General features: G+C 37.0%; 1 protein-coding gene and 1 pseudogene across 2 annotated transcripts in view; one reads left to right on the top strand and one right to left on the bottom strand.

The window, feature by feature from the left end:
• The window catches only part of PTPN9 (protein tyrosine phosphatase non-receptor type 9), a 104,518-nt gene that overhangs the window by 66,634 nt on the left and 18,490 nt on the right, over positions 1 to 19,394 (bottom strand). For both annotated transcript variants that reach the window (XM_037833352.1, XM_037833351.1), the window contains exon 2: positions 146 to 289. In XM_037833352.1, coding sequence (XP_037689280.1) covers positions 146 to 289 — 144 coding nt within the window. The remainder of the gene's footprint in view (positions 1 to 145; positions 290 to 19,394) is intronic.
• On the top strand, positions 12,903 to 13,532 carry LOC119530897 (annotated as a pseudogene).

Below are 19,394 nucleotides of genomic sequence, written 5' to 3'. Positions count from 1 at the left end.
AAGCAGTACCTTCCAGGAGCTACCTGCCCCACCTCAGTTCTCACAAGGGTGCCTGGATATTGACAATCTTTTTTTATGGGAGAGAGGAGTGTCATTGAGAACCACAATGACAAAACTGCCACATGTCTGGTCCACCCCTACGTACTCTGTAGGAGTGGAACAACTCAATGGCGCGGAGCACATCAAACTTCCTGGCCATGAGGAACTTGACAGCCACATTCCAAGAGAGCGGAGAAACATTGTACTGAACTGTCCACTTGTTAATCTCTTCAAGAAACTGCTTGGTGGCCTGTGTGACAAATAAAGTAAATAATAATTAGTAAGACGAGAACATATTTATAGACTCAGAAAACAAAATAAACAAACAAAAACTATCACCCTTTCCCCAACTAAGTCTGAACCCAAAGTTTACTACAGGGAGTAGGGAAAGACAAGAGGTGAAAACGGGTCTGAAAACAGAAACAGTTAAAATCTGTACAACTCAATTGAGACCACAAGCCAGAACCAGGTCCAAAGAACAGGATGCATAAAGAAATAATGAAAGGAGAGACCAGTGATCCTCTCATTACAGGTCCCAAACTGAAAAAAATTGGCAGTTTGGGGTCTGTTGTTTTTTAGGGGTTAAAAAAAAAAAGTAGGTGGGCCCTCTGAAGGCTTATTGCACGATGCACAGTGTACTACAGCAGTCTCAGCTGCTGCTTTGGTCCCACAGCCAACTGGAGAAAGCAAAACAATCAGAAAATGGTTTTGGCTTTGGAATTAGCAGAACTATCTAAGGGCAGCAAAACCATTAGGAAGAATTTAACAAATCAAAAGGTCAACTGTTCTTTGCTCTGACTGACCCCACAGGACCTCTTCATGTTCCACATGGCAGGTGGGAAAACCCCAACACTAATGCCCAGAGAGTCATTAACAGCCTCTCTGGATCGTGGTTTAATTTGAGGTGAACCCTAATATTGGGGGAAGAGTAGGAAATCTTCATTTTCACCATATGACTCCATGCTGGCAAGATGCCTATTTGTAGAACTGTTCCTATCTCTTGATTAACCTATGTTCTTTAACCTTTAGTCTTCCTTATATTATACCAGTTTTCACTCTAGCCAATCTACCCTTCTGTTTCTTCATTTTAGAATACAATGGAAATGGGGTTTTTGCAAGCATATTCTGAACTGCTAAATGCTTTATGCATAGCAATTCTGTTCCTTCTCCTTCCATCCACAAATTTTAGTCAGCTGTTGATCCAAAATGTGATAAACCTGGTAAGAATTCTGAATTGTAATCATACTCCTATTACTGATCAACCCACAACAAAGATGTATTTATTCGTATTAAACACCTACTATTTATTAAGCTAAGGCCTGTGCTAAGAAGTACAAGAAAGTATTAAGTATAAGGAAAAAAAAATGAGGTCTGCTTCAAAAGGTATTTCAATTGTCAAATAGGGGGAGAAAGGACAACAACAATGACCTACTTCAGAATCTTGGCAACAAGTCCTACCTTGAAAAATACAACCCAAATTGCTGCATATGTGTTTAAGCAACTAGTGAACCAGAACCCCAGAAGAGTCAGAAATACCTCACACAACAGAAAACCTGAATCACTCAATTTTTAGGGAGGAAATCAGTACTTTATATACCAGAGAAAAGCCTAAGAGGCCGGAGGCTGCACCTGAGTTTTCAAGCCTTCCAACTGAGGCAATATAACTAACACCACTGGAAAAGAAGAGAATCAACAAAATTGAACAGGCAAAGTGCATGAAAAGAACCAAGAAATAAAGGCCATGAAGAAAAGCTTTCAGACAATCACTTTGGCCTATAACCAGTTGAAGCCAGACCAGAGAAATGAGGTCCAGAGAAGAAAACAGTACAAAGATAGAATGCTCCACAAGAACACAGTTTGAGTTGTTTCTAAAGGGTAAGTGGCCAGCATCAGAATGAGGAAAGATGAAGGAAAAAGAAGAGACGTGGGCACAGAAAGATCTCAGAAACAAAACGCCCAGCAAGTCAGGAAGATCCCCAGGAGACTTTGTAAGTGATATTGTCCTATAAGTTAACATATTATCTTTAAAATCCATCCCTCTCCTGAGCTCATCTGACGGTGCTTCTGGAATAAAACACCATAACAATAATAGAACATGCTTTCCCCATGTTTGGTTGAGTATACAACATTTCCAATTAAAATAATGAACAGATGAATGAATGTGTAGGTAGGAAAGGAAAATCTAGATAAATGACCAGGAGGTGATATGAATTCATCACATCTAACTGTGAAGATAGTTTTCCATTTTTCATACATAAGCCATGCCACAATAAGAGGCACATACTTCCTCCAAAGTATATCTTGCCTTCCTTCTTTAAACTCTGTTCCTCCAAGTTTCTTAATGTCCTGTAATTCCCAAGAGCTGTCGCCTTGAGCTGACCTCTGTCCCCCTGCTAGTCAGGATGTTATTCTTGGCTTTAAGCACGGGAACAATTCCTCCTGGTTTGGCCTGACCAGGCCTTGCATGAAGAGAGTCCAGTGTACTGTAAACAGTGATACGATATTTACAGATACAAGTACACACACGCCACCTGCAATGTTCAGCCTCAGATTTACCCTCCTACATCCCCATCCCCCCAGTAAAGAGAAAAACCTTTGAAAGAAGTTAGAAAGGATGATCTTATCTTCCATGGCCTTTCTTAAGACTGTTTATACATGGATTCAGCATAATCACTGAGTAGCCCTGCCGGCTACCAGAAAAACAAATCCCAGTGACTTTTTATAAGCAACACATTTTTCAGAAGGGATAACTAAAATTCCTGAAATGACATTCAGTGTATTTCCTGGTGAAAGAATGAGCCAAAAGATGAACCACAGCTTACAAAATACTGCAACTCAAGGTCTGTGGTTTGAATTTAGTCTAGGCTTATGGGTAACCACAAGTTGCTGACACCTGGCAGCTAAGGAGTAGCCACAGATCAAATGCCTTTGGTATTCCTTTGGGAAAAGGTCTGAATTGATATATAGAAAAAATTAACAATACCATTTACAACCCAGTCAAAGGTTTACTGTAATTATATACTTCTCCCAAAATCTTGTTTAAATGGACAGAAATAAGTTTTTTTACTATGGTCATGAAGTTAAAGATACTAGAGAGCCTGCTATAAAATGGCTGAGAGATCTGTCAATTAAGTGAGGTACACCTTGGACACCATCTACTAGTGTTGAAATAATGGTATTGGAGAGAATAAAATCCCTAACAGTCTTTATGTTACATTAAACTCCCAAGAGGAGCTACAATTGAGATGAGCTTTGGGCAAGAGGCCAGCCACCCAATGTCTCAAGAAAAATGTGCAAGCCTTCTCAGTTCCAGAGGTAGCATCTTAAATCCTGTGTCTCAAGGCAAGGAGAATGAAGAGAAAGATCTATTAGAAACTTGCTCTTGAAACAAACAGAAAACTTATGTCGCCTGGCATGTCAGTTACCTAACCACCAAGGAACAGGTTTAGTGGTCTAGTGGATTTTGAAGTCCGAAACCCCACCTCTCATTCATTGCTGTGTGATACTTGGGCAATTCATTTAACCTCTCTGAGCCTCCATTTCCTCATCTGAAAAGATAAAAGATTAAATGAGACAACCAATGGAAAAGTACCCATCACAGTGTCTGACGTGGTAATCTCTGAAAAGAAAAATGTTCATTACTCAGTCATTTCACACTAAAACTTCTTTCAACAGAGACAGAATTCCTTAGAATCAGTGGCCTATGTTGTTTCCCTTTAGCCTGTATCAGTTCATTCTTTCTAATCCATTTTACTCAAAAGCATAAATTTAAATAAAAAACCTCCAATATTGTGGGGGTTTTCTTGTGTTCAACCGCAGGAAAAGTCAGTCCCTAAAGGAACAACTCATCCTCATTCAGGGTTCTGTGGCAATACAGCAAAAGCTGAATCCGAAAGTATTTATACCACTGCTCCCATTCCTAAGTCCGTTTGTTCCTCCTGTCATACTACACTTGCTCCTCTGGGAATTAACACTGTATCATGAGCAAAGTTCCCTTTAACAGCATCAACCTGCTTAAGGACTATTCTCATTTTAATAAATTAACAACTTTGTACAGGACAAATATTAGGCAAAAAAAAAAATGCAGTCAGTCATCCTGCACTGATTGCCTAAATAAGGAAAGTGATTCCATATAAAACTCAGTGTCTTGCCTTTTACCCAATTTGAGCATTCCCTCTGTATTTCAGCAAATATGTGCTACATTACAGGGACAGATGCATTAGTAAACTATCTTCCACTCGTCCCTGTTTTCACACCTTTTCTTCATTGTCAACTTTTGCCATGGGATGTTGTTTTATGTCTAGTCGTCTCTTCAGCTCAAATCAGTCTGCTAGGAAACAGAATCTGAGCAAAGACACACCAAAGCGTGCTATGAGGCAGCAAGAAGAGCTTGCTGAATTTCCAAATTGAAACCACAATCTTTCCATGAGCCCTTCATTATTGTGTCAAACATGGAAATAAATCTAGTCCCTTTGAGTTATTATTCTCTGGTTTATTTCAAATATTTTCATTTATCAAGAAAAAATATTGCCTTTTCTTAAAATGTGATTTTAAAAGAGCCAGTGCATTCTTAAGTAGGGTTTTATTGCATCTAGTAAGGAAAAAGTTTTAAGAAAAAGTTCTGATTTTATCATCTTATGAAATAGTACAATAAAGAAAATTTGAAAAAAAGGGAGAACAGGTCATCTATAATCCCATCATCCTACACAGCTATTTTCATGTTTTTAATTATTTTAAAATTAAGGTAAACAGAATAATACTAATAATATACAATTTTTTAAGTATATGTCCCTATAACTACCACACACACACACACACACACTCACACACAAAACTCGGGGGAAGGGGAGACCAAAGAAGGACTATTCAAGTATATATTGTTCTAGTTCAGAGAATAACTTCCTCTTTGGCAACCTTCCACAACTAGCAGAAGTAGTAATATTCCTACTTCCATTAGGCAATGGAACAGAAGAGAGCTTTCAAGTATACAGTCTTATAGTCAGTTCAGAATTTCCAACAAGTATTTGCTGAGAGCCTACTCAGTGCTAGGCACTTTAGTAGCTGTTGAGACAATTTAGAGAGATAAAGACCCTGTTCTGAGCAGTTTACAGTCATTTAAATAGGGAAACATAAATCAATTACCATGTAACTTGTTAAGTTCTAGGACAGATCTATTAACAGCATGCTGTGGGATTCTAACTCTGTAAGAGAATCAAAAAAATCTTCTTAGAAAGTGACTTAAAGGATGAATAGAGATTTGTCAGGCAGAGAAAAGCATTCCAGCCAGAGAAAACAAAATGCACAAAAGCAGAGTCATAAAAGAAAAGGGCTTATTGGGAATATAGAATAGCTGATATGTCCAGTGTTTGTGACAGAAAAAGTGCAGACAAGCTAGCTGGCAGGGAGGCTGAGCCAAAGTAGGAAGGCCCTTGTATATCACACTCCAGATTCCAGACATGATCCTACAGACATCAAAGAGTCAACAGAGAACCTTAAGCAAAGGAATAAATTGATGAGTTTGGTATGCTGCTTCCATAAAATAACTGTTAGCAAGGTAGGCCAGTCTGCAAGGAAAAAAATCTAACGGACAGGAGGGAAGTTAAATTTCCTACCAGGAGGGACCCCATGTCTATTTTACTCACTCAGATCCTACACAGTGCCTGGCACAAAACAGTCTTCTAATAAATATCTCTGATGAAAGAATGAATAACAGAACCCTGAAGAACACTAACATTTAGAGGATGGACAGGGGAAGAAGAACCAAGAAATTGTAAAAATTTACTTTTAAAATACTGACCAATGAAAATCAAAGAAAGGCAAAGTAAAACAAACAATTAAGAGATGTCATCAACTATCCCCTGGGGAAAAAAATATATATAAGGATTATGACACAGTGGCTGAGTAAGAAGCTCCAGGACTCTGTCCTTCCTCCCAAAACAACTACTGAACTGGCAAGAATTGTCTTAATCAACTATTCTGGAATTCTGGAGTCTGGTGGAACACTTACAGCATCCAGGAAAACGCTGTATGAAGAGAATGGTAAATTTCAATAAATACTAGTGAATTTCACCTTCTGTGTCCACTATCACCCTCTACTCCCCAACCTCATGGCAGGCAGCTGGGGGAACTGCAGCCTGCAGCCTGCAGCTTGCTGGTGCCAGGATGAGCAATAAGGATCTTGTCCTCCCAAGACCAGGATGTGTGGTCTGATTGCTGATCACTGCTTTTGACTGCTGGGGGTGGAGGGTGGGGAAGTGGGCAAAAGGAGGTGGTGGTGGTATGACAGCCTTTATTTCAGCCACCATAGAACCAGCAGAGAGGTATTAAAGAGACAGTACCCTTTTTTCTTCTTTCCATGATTGGGAGCAAAAATAGTTTCGAAAAGTCACAAATTGATGGGTCCAGCCATCAACAAGCAAAAAAAAAACAGCAATCCCAGAGGACTGGGAGAATTAGCTTTCCAGTTCTAACAACATAATAGTCAGAATGTCAAGTTCCCAACAAAAAAATTTAAAAACTCACAAAGAAACAGGAAAAGTATGCTCAATTCACAGGAAAAAAGAATCTGACTGAAACCATTCCTGAGGAAGCTCATACATTGGAACTATTAGTCAAAGCCATCAAATCAACTGTCTTAAATATGTTCAATGAGCTACAGGAGATCATGCGCAAAGAAATAAAAGAAATTAGGAAAATGTTGTCGGGGCAAAATAAATAGATAGAAATTATAAAAAGGAACCAAACAAATTCTGAAGTTGAAAAGCACAGTAACCGAAAGGAAAAACTCATTAGAGGAATTCCACAACAGATTTGGGCAGGCAAAAGATCAGTGAACTTGAAGATAAGACTATTGATGTTATCCAGTGTGAGGAGCAGAAAGAAAAAAGAATGAAGAAAAATGAACAGAGTCTGAAAGACTTGTGGAACACTATCAAGCATGCCAACATACATATCATAGAAGTTCCTGAAGGACAAGAGAGTGAAAGGGGCAGAAAAAGTATTTCAACAAATAATGGTCAAAAACTTCCCAAATCTGATGAAAGACATGAATATATACATGCCAGGAGCTCAGTGAACCCCAAGGAGGAGAAACTCAAAGAAATCCACACCAAGACACATTATAGCCAAATTGTTTTTTTAAGGATCATCTAATCTATGCATTTTTTTCCTGCTGACCTTTTATTTAAATTCAATTTTATTGAGATACAGTCACATACCATGCAGTCATACAAAGCATACACTCAATTGTTCACAGTACCATTAAATAGTTGTGCATTCATCACCAAAATTAATTTTTGAACATTTTCATTACCACACACACAAAAATAATAAGAATAAAAATTAAAGTGAAAAAGAACAAAGTAAAAAAGTATACTGGGTGCTTTTTTTTTTTGGCCCCCATTTTCCTACTCATCCATCCATATACTAGATAAAGGGGAGTGTGGTCCATATGGCTTTCTCAGTCACACTGTCACCCCTCATAAGCTACATTTTTATACAATCATCTTCAAGATTCAAGGGTTCTGGATTGTAGTTTGATATTTTCAGGTATTTACTGCTAGCTATTCCAATTCATTAGAACCTAAAAAGGGTTGTCTGTCTGTATTGTGTGTAAGAGTACCCACCAGAGTGACCTTTCAGCTCCTTTTCGAATCTATAGCCAAATTGTTAAAACCTAAAGACAAAGAGAGAATTTTGAAAGCAGCAAGAGAGAAGCGACTCCTCACATACAAGGAATCCACAATAAGATTAACAGCTAACTTCTCATCAGAAACCATGAAGGCAAGAAGGCAGCAGGAAGACATATTTATAGTCCAAAAAGAAAATATAATATGGGGAAATGGGTGCTTTCACACAATGCAGAACTATATAATTCACACAACTTCTTTATATCAATTTGGCACTTATCCAGCAAACTTTAAATGTGCAAACCCTATACAACACCACTTTTAGGAATCTACTATACAAAAATGTAAATATGACAGTGCAAAGAAGATAGATATTGTAGCATCGTTTCTAATGCAAAAACATTTAGAACAACTTAAATAACCAGTAATTAAGAAATGAATGAATTATGGTATGTCCATATAATGAACCACTGTGCAGCCATCAAAGTACATCCCAGTTTTCTGTTAGAAACACTAAGACATCCCAAGCATGACACACTGAACCAAAAACCTTTGTCCCTTTCTGTTTCCAAATTTTTTATTACTTTTCTTCCAGGAAAAAAATTGGAAAAATATACATGAACTTCAAGTTAAATCAGAAAATGTTGATTATACTAAAGCTCTAGTACTTAAATTGTTTACTTAAGTTATTCCTAATATTACTTAAGTTATACTATAACCACTATTTACAGCCATGAAGAACTTTCTAAAACTTAAAAAAAAAAAAAAAATACTCCAATGGGCAAGCATGAAAATTTCTAACCAAAAAGAAAACCATGTTGAAAATTAAAATCAAATTTATGCAGTCATTTTTACCTGTAAATGGTTCCCATTTTAAAGGCAACATCTGACTTTCTCTTTTATTAAAAAATTTTTTAAACATAGCTTTTTCATGAAAATTAACACAGCTTAAGCCAAGCAACAAGTAAAGAATTGCTAACATTTCAGTGGTTTACCACCTGCATTACTAATTCACGCCCAGCTATGTCAACTCCTGGATCATTCTTATAGCAGCCACAAAATACTTTTTGTAAAAAAACATTTACAGTGTACTCAAGTTTAATGGATTTCTACTCACTTTTCTGTCATTGCCCCTATTTATTTGCCGTTTTTATTTCCATAGGCCAAACTTTTTAAAAAGTTAGTCTTGCTTTTATTTATTTTGATTTCTAATGCTTTCCTTTAAAAAGCCACAGAAACCATGATATTTTAACGTCTCTAAATTTTTCTGATTCCTTGTGTAAGCCTTAACTATAAGAAATTCTCTAAGTCACACTTCCTAATAAATGAAACATGACATGTAATTCCTAAGTCTGCATACTCAAACAGGTAAACATTTCTACCTTCCAGTGGTTCCCCAATTAAGTCTTCTCTACCAATATGCTAATTACCAAGCCCCTTCAGGGAGGATATCATAAATGCAATTTGTTTATGAAAGAGAAATCACTAACAGGTCTACTCTCAGCAATCTGGATAACAGCTTTTGGGTACTCACAACCAATTGCTTTAAAGTAACATCCATTGTTCAGCCATAAAAAGGAATGAAATTTCGATACATACTATAACATGTTTGAACCTTGAAGACATCATGTTGAGTGAAATAAGTCAGACACACAAGAACAGATATTATATGATTTCATTTAAATGAAATAACTAGAATATGCAAATTCATAGAGACAGAAAGTAGATTACAGGGTAGGGTAAGATGGGGAGTTAATGCTTAATGGAGGCAGTTAATGAGGTGATGAAAAAGTTCTGGTAATGTATGGTGGTGATGGTAGCACAACTTTGTGAATGTAATTAATGCCACTGAATTGTAAGTCTGAAAGTGATTAAAATAGGGAATTTTTGTTGTATATATGTTACCATACATAAAAATAGTGAAAAGATAAAACCAAAACAACATCCAGAACAGAACCTTGCACAATAGGTATTCAAAATTTTTCTCGCTTAAAAAAAAATCCCCCAAATCATAAATCAGGTCTCTTTATTCTTGTATCCATGTGTGCAAGGTATAAAACATCTTTCTTTCATCCATTAAGAGACCAAGTGAACTTCAAACTCAAAGCCCTATAAATCTCATCAGATATGCCATCTATCACATCAAGTGTGCAGGGACCACACTAACTTCTATTAAAGGATTAACATCATACTAGGAACTGAACCAACAAGAACCCAAAGCCGGGCTGACCAAGTGAACCTTTGCATAGGAGTCCAAAACTTCAGGCAACCCTGAAGGGCTGGAGTTAACTGAGCTATTAAACCTGAAAAGCTCCTCAGTGTTAATGACTTCTTACTATTAGAAGCAAATGACTAGGTTTTATCAGCACTCCACCAACCAAGTATAACAGCCCAGACCAGAAATGGGTTGTCTCCAATACCTAACTGGCAGAAAATATTCTATTCCTTTCAAAATGCTATGTCCCTGCTGTGGAAAAGTTTGGTGGTTCCTCAGAAAGTTGAGTACAGAATTACCTTTTGACCCAGCAATCCCACTTGTATGTATGTGCCTAAAAGAATTCAAAGCAGGGACTCGAAGAAATATTTGTGCATCAGCTTACATAGCAGCATTATTAATAATTGCCAAAAGATGGAAGCAACCCAAGAGTCGATCAACTGATGAATGGATAAACAAAATGTGGTATATTCACACAGTGGAATATTATTCAGCTGTGTACAAAGAAATGAAGTTTTGATAAGTACGCTACAACATGGATGAACCCTGAAGACTTCATATAGTGAAATGTCAGATAGAAAGGGACAGATGTGGTATGATCTCACTTACATGAAATTAGAATATGCAAATTTGAGAGACAAAGTACAGTACAGGCTATCAGAAGGTGGGGGTAGGGAAAATGGGGAATTGTTTAATGGGTACGTTTCTATTTGGGGTGATGAAAAACTTTTGATAATGGGTAGTGGTAATGATAGCACAACACTGTGAATGTAATTAATATCATTGAATTGTATACATGAAAGTGTTAAAATGAGAAATTCTATGTGGTATATCTGTTACCACAATTTTTTTTTGCTATTTCTCCCTCTCCCTTGGCTCTTGGTTCCCTTCTATATGTAAGACAGCATTAGTCACAAATTACGGTAAAGGAGGCAATTCAATCCACTCACTTGTTAAAGAAAGACTTTGCCCCTCCCAGTTTACATAGGCCAAAGAGTATGGTCCAGCAAGAAATAACAACGGTAGCAACCATTTGTGAAGCATTTAACATATGCCAAAGAAGGTTCTGTACCTACATAATATCCAACAGCCTTAGCAAGCTAAGCGTTATAAACCACATAAAGAAATCAAGGCAAAAAGAGCCTGAGCAAGCTGTCCAAGGTCACTCATCTAATAAATGGCAGAGCTGAAGTTCTGAGGTTTGAATCCAAGTCTTTCAAATCCTATATTCTTTCCACTCCACTGAGTGGCCTTGAGAAATAGAAGATTCATATCATTCATCCTTTCAGATAATATATATGTCATGTTTATGTTTGTCCATGCACAAAATTACACTGGAAGGATATACAAGAAATTGGTAATGTTGTCTCAAAGAAGGAGAACAAGGTGGCTGGGTGAAGTGGTGTGAAGGAGAATATTTATCATATCCCATTCTGTACCTTTTTAAGTTTAAATTAAATGATTGCATTATTCAAAAATTAAAATAAATAGGGATAAAGTTCCAAAGGATTACAGCTGCAATTTCGAACCCCTATCCTTAAACAGAGATGTTCTTCGAGGCTCTCCAGGAAATGTACCACACTCACTTTCCTGCTGGAGGCATTTGCTAATAGCATGTTTCCTAACCACAAACTGGCATCTTTGCTCTCAGGCTTAAAAAACACTCTCTAGGCAAAGGTTATCAAAGGGCATGAAGAACTAACAAAGACAACAGAGGAAATAATTCAACAAGAAAACAAGGAAGTAAACATTTTCAAATTGTCATAGGAGAACATCGATACCAAGAGGTTGAAGGCCAAAAGAATATAATACAGAAGAGAAACATAGGGGAAAAAAAAAAAAAAAAGGAAAAGAAAAGAAAGAAAGAAAAAGAAAAAAGAAACCCAGGGTATAAACGGGAAGCTCCTACACCCACCAGCAAGAGGTTCCCAGACGGAAACTAACAGGCTCCATAAGGAAGAACCTGGAGGCAGCTTGTCAACTGCTACCCATTCCAGCTGATTAATAAAAAGGTGAGCCCCACAACCAAGGATTTGGTGGACCTAAGGGGTGGGGAGGCCATTAATAACATTTGATCAGTGAAACTTCAGGAGAAATGTGAATGTCAAAAAATTGGACTTGGTTTTCCAGATCATGCTGGAATATTCTTCCCTATTCCCTACCTCCCAAACCTGGCCTACTCCTATTCAACCTTCAGGTATTAGCTTAAATTTCACGTCTTTATGCTGGAAGTTTTCACTGACTTCCAGCCAGGTACTGACCGGAAAGTATTATAAAAGCTTAATTCTTGGTTATCTGCTCCACAGGATGATAAGCATGGGGAGGGGTAGGAACCAGTCCTCCATGCTCACAGCTGCATACTCAACACAAAAGACAGTGCATGGCACTGCTCCAGTGAGTAAATGAGTTAATGATGATGGGCTCTTGGGCTGCTATCAAAGAACAAGTTTAACTAAACACTTTAAGAGTTTCAAGTTGAAAATAGAGAAGAAAAACTCCTGGATAAACTGGTAATGAATGTCAGGAATGACATGAGAAGAAAAGCAATGGAGAAGGTGACTATCAATTACAGAAGAAAATATCTGGGAATTAAGTTGCCAATATCTTCAATATCTTAAATTCAGAAATTTATAATAGACATGTCCAGAATAAAGTAATTATATGTAAATTTATGTTTCCCAACTTTAAAACTTATTACAAAGTTACAGCAATCAAAACAATGAAGAACAGTGAACCCCATATGGTGTGGTGACTATGGTAGCCAGCTTTGGTCGTCCCTGTCTTACCAGCCTGTGGGCCAAATCCCCAGCTCCCCAACTTCCCCTAGAAATGCTGAAAGTCATGTCTGGGGTGAGAGGTCTGAGCTGCAAGTGGCATGAACAGCTCCAGGAACTGAAGAGCAAGGGAGTCTGCTTTAAGACCAACTGAAGTGGTCCGGAAGTTGGACTGTAAAGTTGTTAGAAAAGGCAAAAAAGATAGTTGCCTGTGAACTGGACTCAAGGCTAACAGCCGAACTTCCCAAGAGTTCAGGGCACACCTCTGGCCAGCAAACTTCCAGGTAATACTGTTGCTACACTGACCATTTTTCAGATGTGCTATGTTCATGTTTCAAAGACAATATGTTCTCCAACGAATTGCAAAACCTGGAGAAACCCTTTATTAGTACACAGCTGTTAGCACATGTGGACCATCTAATGAAAGTTGGAAAGAACAACTTCAGATCATCACCATAGGTGGAATCCAGTTTTACAAGGATAGAACCTAAGAATATGCCACCACCTATCAATTTTTAGGAATAGGTTGGTCTAGTAAGGATAACCTTTGTAAGGAAAAACAAGACACCTATTGCTGCATTTAAGTCAAGGGCAATGCAACAGCTCCTGAAAAAAAAAAAAAAAACACAAACTGCAGAATTCACTGTTCAGTCCATAATACCATAATCCCAGAAGATTTCAACATAGGAGATAAAATACATCATTTCAGCACAGCACATAAAACCAGCACAGTAACAAATGGCCAGTTCTGTGGACATACATGAATTCATTAGATTGTTACATGGATTCAATGCAGAAATTTTCCATTCTTCTTACATATTTGGAAAGCAGAATGTTTCAAGGTCAAGAAAAGAAATTGTAATTTTATATTTTTAATAATTTGAGAAGATAAAGTATGTTTTGCACCACTGGGACAATATTTGCTTGACTTTTTTTTTTTTTAATTCAGTTTTATTGAAATACATTCACACACCATACAATCATCCATGGTATACAATCAACTGTCCACAGTATGATAACATAGTTATGTGTTCATCACCACAATCTATCTCTGAACATTTTCCTTACATCAGAAAGAACCATAACAAGAATAAAAAATAAAAGTGAAAAAAAGAACACCGAAATCATCCCCCCCATCTCATCCCATTTGTCCTTTAGTTTTTATCCCCATTTTTCTACTCATCCATACACTAGATAAAGGGGGTGTGATCCACAAGGTCTTCGCAATCACACTGTCACCCCTTGTAGTCTACATTATTATATAATTGTCTTCAGGAATCCAGACTGCTGGGTTGGAGTTTGGTAGTTTCAGGTATTTACTTCTAGCTATTCCAATACATTAAAACCGAAGACGTGTTATCTATATAGTGCATAAGAATGTCCACCAGAGTGACCTCTCGACTCCATTTGAAATCTCTCAGCCACTGAAACTATTTCGTCTCATTTTGCATCCCCCTTTTGGTCAAGAAGATACTCTCAGTCCCACGATGCCAGGTCCAGATTCATCCCCAGGAGTCATATTCTGCATTGCCAGGGAGATTTACAACCCTGGGAATTGCTTGACTACTTTTTAATACTACTATTGTCACCATTTATTATTCTGAATTTTTAAGGTAGTAAGTCAGTTATAAGTACCCATGTTTTTGTTGTTGTCGTTGTTTTTAATTTATAATATAGGGCAGAGTCCAATCCATACCTAATAATCTCCAAATGCAAGAGCCACAGAATCGCAAAACTTTACATTTAAACTTATCATTTCTAACAGTTTATTCTATACAGATATTACTTTCTATTTACTATGTTATATAATACTATGAAGACCTCTTTAGGCCTTCAGCTCTGACCCACAAGTAGTAAAAAAAAGTTAAAATATGCTTAACTAATCACGTAACCCCATACCACTTCTTCTTGTTATTTAGTTGTTATACAATAAAACAGTTGTTGCTTAAAAAGAAAAAAAAGGGTTGTGGCACAAGGACAGACATACAGACTGTATTAGTTAGGGTTCTCTAGGGAAACAGAATCAATGACAGGAGTCTCTGATTATCAAATTGTAAAAGTGACTCATGCAACTGTGGGTATGCACGAGTCCAAATTCTGTAGAGCCGTCAACAAACTGTCAACTCCAAGGAAGATGTCCGATGAACTCCTCAGGAAATGAACTGGAAACTTCGATGAAGTCCTCAGGAAATGAACTGGGATCTTCGACAAACGTGCTCGATGAACTCCTCAGGAAACGAACCGGCAACTTCCACGAACTCCTCAGGAAATGCTTCACTGGGCAGCCGAAGAAGAAGTGAAGGTCCTCTGTCTTGCTTATAAGTCCTCAACTGATTAATTGGATCAAATCCAGCCAATTGCATTCTCTCATTGTGGAAGGCATGCCCTTTGATGAGTCATCAGTCACAGCTGCAGTCAATTGACTGATGATACAATAAACCAGCCTGTTGGTTTATCAACCAACCTCAAACGTCCTCACAGCAATTGTTAGGCCAGTGTTTGCTTGACCAGACAGCTGGGTCACCTGGCCAAGTTGACACATGAACCTAACCATCACATAGACCAATAGAATAGAATTGAGAGTTCAAAAATAAATCCTCACATCTAGGACCAATTAATTCTTGACAGAAGTGCAAAGTCCACTCAATGGTGAAAGAATAGTTTCTTCAACAAATGGTGCTGGGGAAAACTGGATATCCACATGCAAAAGAATGTATGTAGACCCCTACACCTCATATCATATACAAAAATCAACTAAAACTGGATCATAGACCTAAATGTAAGAACTAAAACTATAAAATTCCTAAAAGAAAATGTAGAGGAGCATCTTCAGGACCTTGTATTAGGTAATAGATTCTTAGATTTCACACAAAAAGCACAAGTAACAAAAGAAAAAATAGATAAAATGGACTTCATCAAAATTAAAAACTTTTGGGCATCAAGGCACATTATCAAGAAAGTGAAAAGACAACCAACAGAATGGGAGAAAATATCTGGAAATCATATATCTGTAAGGGTTTAATATTCAGAATATATAAAGAATTCCTACAACTTCACCACAAAAAGACAAACACCTTAAGTAAAATATGGGCAAAGGGCTTGAATAGACATTTCTCCAATGAAAATATACAAATGGCCAATAAATACATGAAAAGATGCCCAACATCTTTAGCCATTAGGGAAATACAAACCCAAGCCACAATGAAACACTACTTCATACCCACTAGAATGGTTACTACAAAAACAGAAAATAAGTTTTGGCAAGGATGTAGAGAAACAGGAACCCATACATATGCTATTGGTGGGACTGTAAAATGGTGTGGCTGCTGTGCAAAACTCTGGCAATTCCTCAGAATGCTAGATATAGAATTACCATATGACCCAGCAATCCTACTTCTAGGTATATACCCCAAAGAATTGAATGCAGGGACTCGAACAGATATTTGCACGCCAATATTCACAGCAGCATTAACAACTGCCAAAAGAAGAAAGCAACCCAAATATCCATCAACAGGTGAATGGATAAACAAAATACGGTATATATGCAAAATGGAATATAATTCAGCCGTAACAAAATGACGTTCTGATACATGCTACAACATGGATGAACCTTGAATACATCATGTTGAGTGAAGTAAGCCAGACACAAAGACAAACATTGCATGATCTCACTGACATGAAATTAGAATATGCAAATTCAAAATCAGAAATTAGAATACAGATTACCAGGGGGGCAGGAGTGGGGGTGGGGAATGGGGAGTTAATGCTTAATTGGTACAAGAGTTTCTGTTTGGAGTGATGGCAAAGTTTTAGTAGTGGATGGTGGCAACAGTAGCACAACACTGTGAATGCAATTAATACCACCAAAGCATATACTTCAAAGTGGTTACAATGGGAACTTTGAGGTTATATATAGGATACCAATTAAAAAATTTTTTTTAAACCCATAGAACTATGTAACACAAAGAGTGAACCCTAATGTAAAATATGGATTATAGTTCATAAAATAATTATAATAATATTGGTTCATTAATTGCAGCAAAGGTACCACATAATGCAAAATGTTAGTAATAGGGAAAAGTATGTTTGAGCGGTGGGGTATTTGGGAACTCTGTACTTTCTGCATGATATTTCCATAAATCTGTAACTGCTCTAATTAAAAAAGAAGAAGTAGTAGTAAGAGGAGAACACCTAGAAACAGAAGGAATTTTCATCAGGGAAGTCAGAATGGCTCAAGGAGAAAGAGGTCAATTATGTCAAATGTCAAATTTTCACTAAGAAAAGATGTGAAACATTTCTGCTGGATTTGGCAATTGGGGTTATTAATTTTTTGCAGTATTTTTTATTAGAGAAGTTATAGGTTCCCATATACCAATTTATTATTAGTACCTTGCAATAGTGTGGCATATTTGTTACAATTCACGAAAGAACATCTTTACTGTACTATTAACTATAGTCCATCATTTACAATAGGGTTCTCTATTTGTGATGTATGATTCATTTTTTTTATAGCAACATACATTCAACCTAAAATTTCCCCTTTAAACAACATTCACATATATAATTCAGTGCTGATAACTATGTTCACAACGTTGTACTACCATCACCACCATTGCTTGTGCTTTGGGTGGAAAGTCTAAGAAACCATCACCTAACACAAGGTCATAAGGATGCTTTCCTAAGTTTCCTTCTAGGACGTTTTTAGTTCTGGCTCTTATATTTAGGTCTTTGATCCACTCTGAGTTGATTTTTGTATATGGTGTGAGGTAGGGGTCTGCCTTCATTCTTTGCACATGGACAGTGCCAGTTTTTCCAGTACCATTTGTTGAAAAGATTATTCTTTCCCCAGTGAGTGGACTTGACAGCCTTGTCAAAAATCAGTTGGCCATAAATATGAAATATTTCTGAACTCTCAAATTGATTGCATTGATCTATATGTCTGTCCTTGTGTCAGTACCATGCTGTTTTGATTACTGTGGCTTTGTGATAAGTTTTTAAGATAAGGTAGTGTGAGTCCTCCAACTTTGTTCTTCTTTTTCAAGATGGTTTTGGCTATTAGGGATGGCAATTAAGGTTTATTTATGACACCAAGCTAAGGAATATTTAAGTAAGAAACTGTGTTCTCTGCTTGTACTTTAAGATCAGGCATTTGATGCTGAAGGACTACAGAATATTTAGCAAGATTGATTGTATAGATCCAGAAATAGATAGCATAATACTGTGTGATGGTAGCACAGTATTGTAAGTACATCAAACAAATGTCTGTGAGTAAAGCTGAAAGAGGTGGGATAAGAGAATGTATGACACCAGAAGTAAAGATAGATGATAAAGACTGGGACTGTATAATTTGGCAAAAACTGGAGCGGCCAATGACTGTTACTAAATATACAAATATAAAAACGTTTTTGCATGTGGGAGAGCAAATGAATGTCAACCATGTAGAGTGTTGAAAAAGGGATGGTATTTTGGAAAAAACATAATCAAAGCAAACTGGAGTCTATGCTCAACAGTAACACTGTAATATATCTCCATTAAATGTAACAAAGGCAATGTGAAAAAAAATTGTATTAATTAACCCTTTAGTACTTTTATGTCTGAGAAACAAAAATTGCATTTTTCTTCCATGTAGTACTGAATATTCTTTTCCCTTTTAGGGAAGTGGTCTACAATAATATATAGTTGCTAAAGGAAAGAAAAGGTTAGTTTATGAATTTTATAAAATAAATGAATAAGACATGATCCCTGCCCATGAATATCTGGGTTTAGCGGATTTTTGAATGCAGTATGCCAATGGATGGGCAAATGTCCTTCAAATCTTGAGAGGAAGGGAACGGCAGCATGTCTCAAAATGATACCTCTAGCAGAAATCCACAGACCACAGTAGAGAATTTCTGAATGAAGATAAAAGGAGAGAATAATGAGCATGATAAGGTATTGGAATACCCTTCAGCCTATTCAATAATGAAGAATATGGAATGTTTCCTTGAGTCAGATCCAAAAATTGGCATGGTGATAACGGTGTTATAGAGATAGGGAACTTCAAGTCCCTGGACAGTTGCTAGAAATCACACTAACCTAAAAGGCAACGGTGGGGGGAGGGAGAACAGAAAATTTGATAAATTCTTACTGTTTCATGATAAAAGCATGAGGGATCTACTATACTGGACATAATCTAGGACCAAAGAGATAGACTAGTTGAAAAATTGAATGGATCTCAAAGAGAAAGTAACCATGCAATCCTTGAAGGTATGATAGCCAACAGCTAAGCATTGTCAGAAAAGAGGCAGTTAAGAAAGCAAATCCTAAATGTGGCACCAGTAATCCTGAATTAAAGTCCCAGTTCTGCTACAGTCATGTGATCTCAGGCAAATCAAAACTGTGTGCCATAGTTTTTCATCCCAAAAAGGATACCCACCTACCTCACCGGATCAAATGGTTTGCAATCCCTGAAAGCATTATGTAAACCTTACTACACTGATTTAAATAACAGCAGACCTTAATAGTAGCTAATATTTACTGGGTATTGAATTCTAAACAGGAGTCAGACACTGAGCTTTTTTTTTTTCTTTTTTTTTTTTAATTAAGATTTATTCACATACTATACAATCATCCAAAGTATATAATCCATTGATCACATTACCATCATATAGTTGTTCATTCATCACCCGATCTATTTTTTTTTTAACATTTTCCTTGTACCAGAAAAAGTGAAAGTAAGAATAAAAAGTTAAGAGTAAA

Source organism: Choloepus didactylus, chromosome 4, assembly GCF_015220235.1.
Source record: "Choloepus didactylus isolate mChoDid1 chromosome 4, mChoDid1.pri, whole genome shotgun sequence".
NCBI lineage: Eukaryota > Metazoa > Chordata > Mammalia > Pilosa > Megalonychidae > Choloepus > Choloepus didactylus.
The sequence above is the reverse complement of the archived record's forward strand: the minus strand, read 5'-3'. Positions and strand labels throughout refer to the sequence as shown.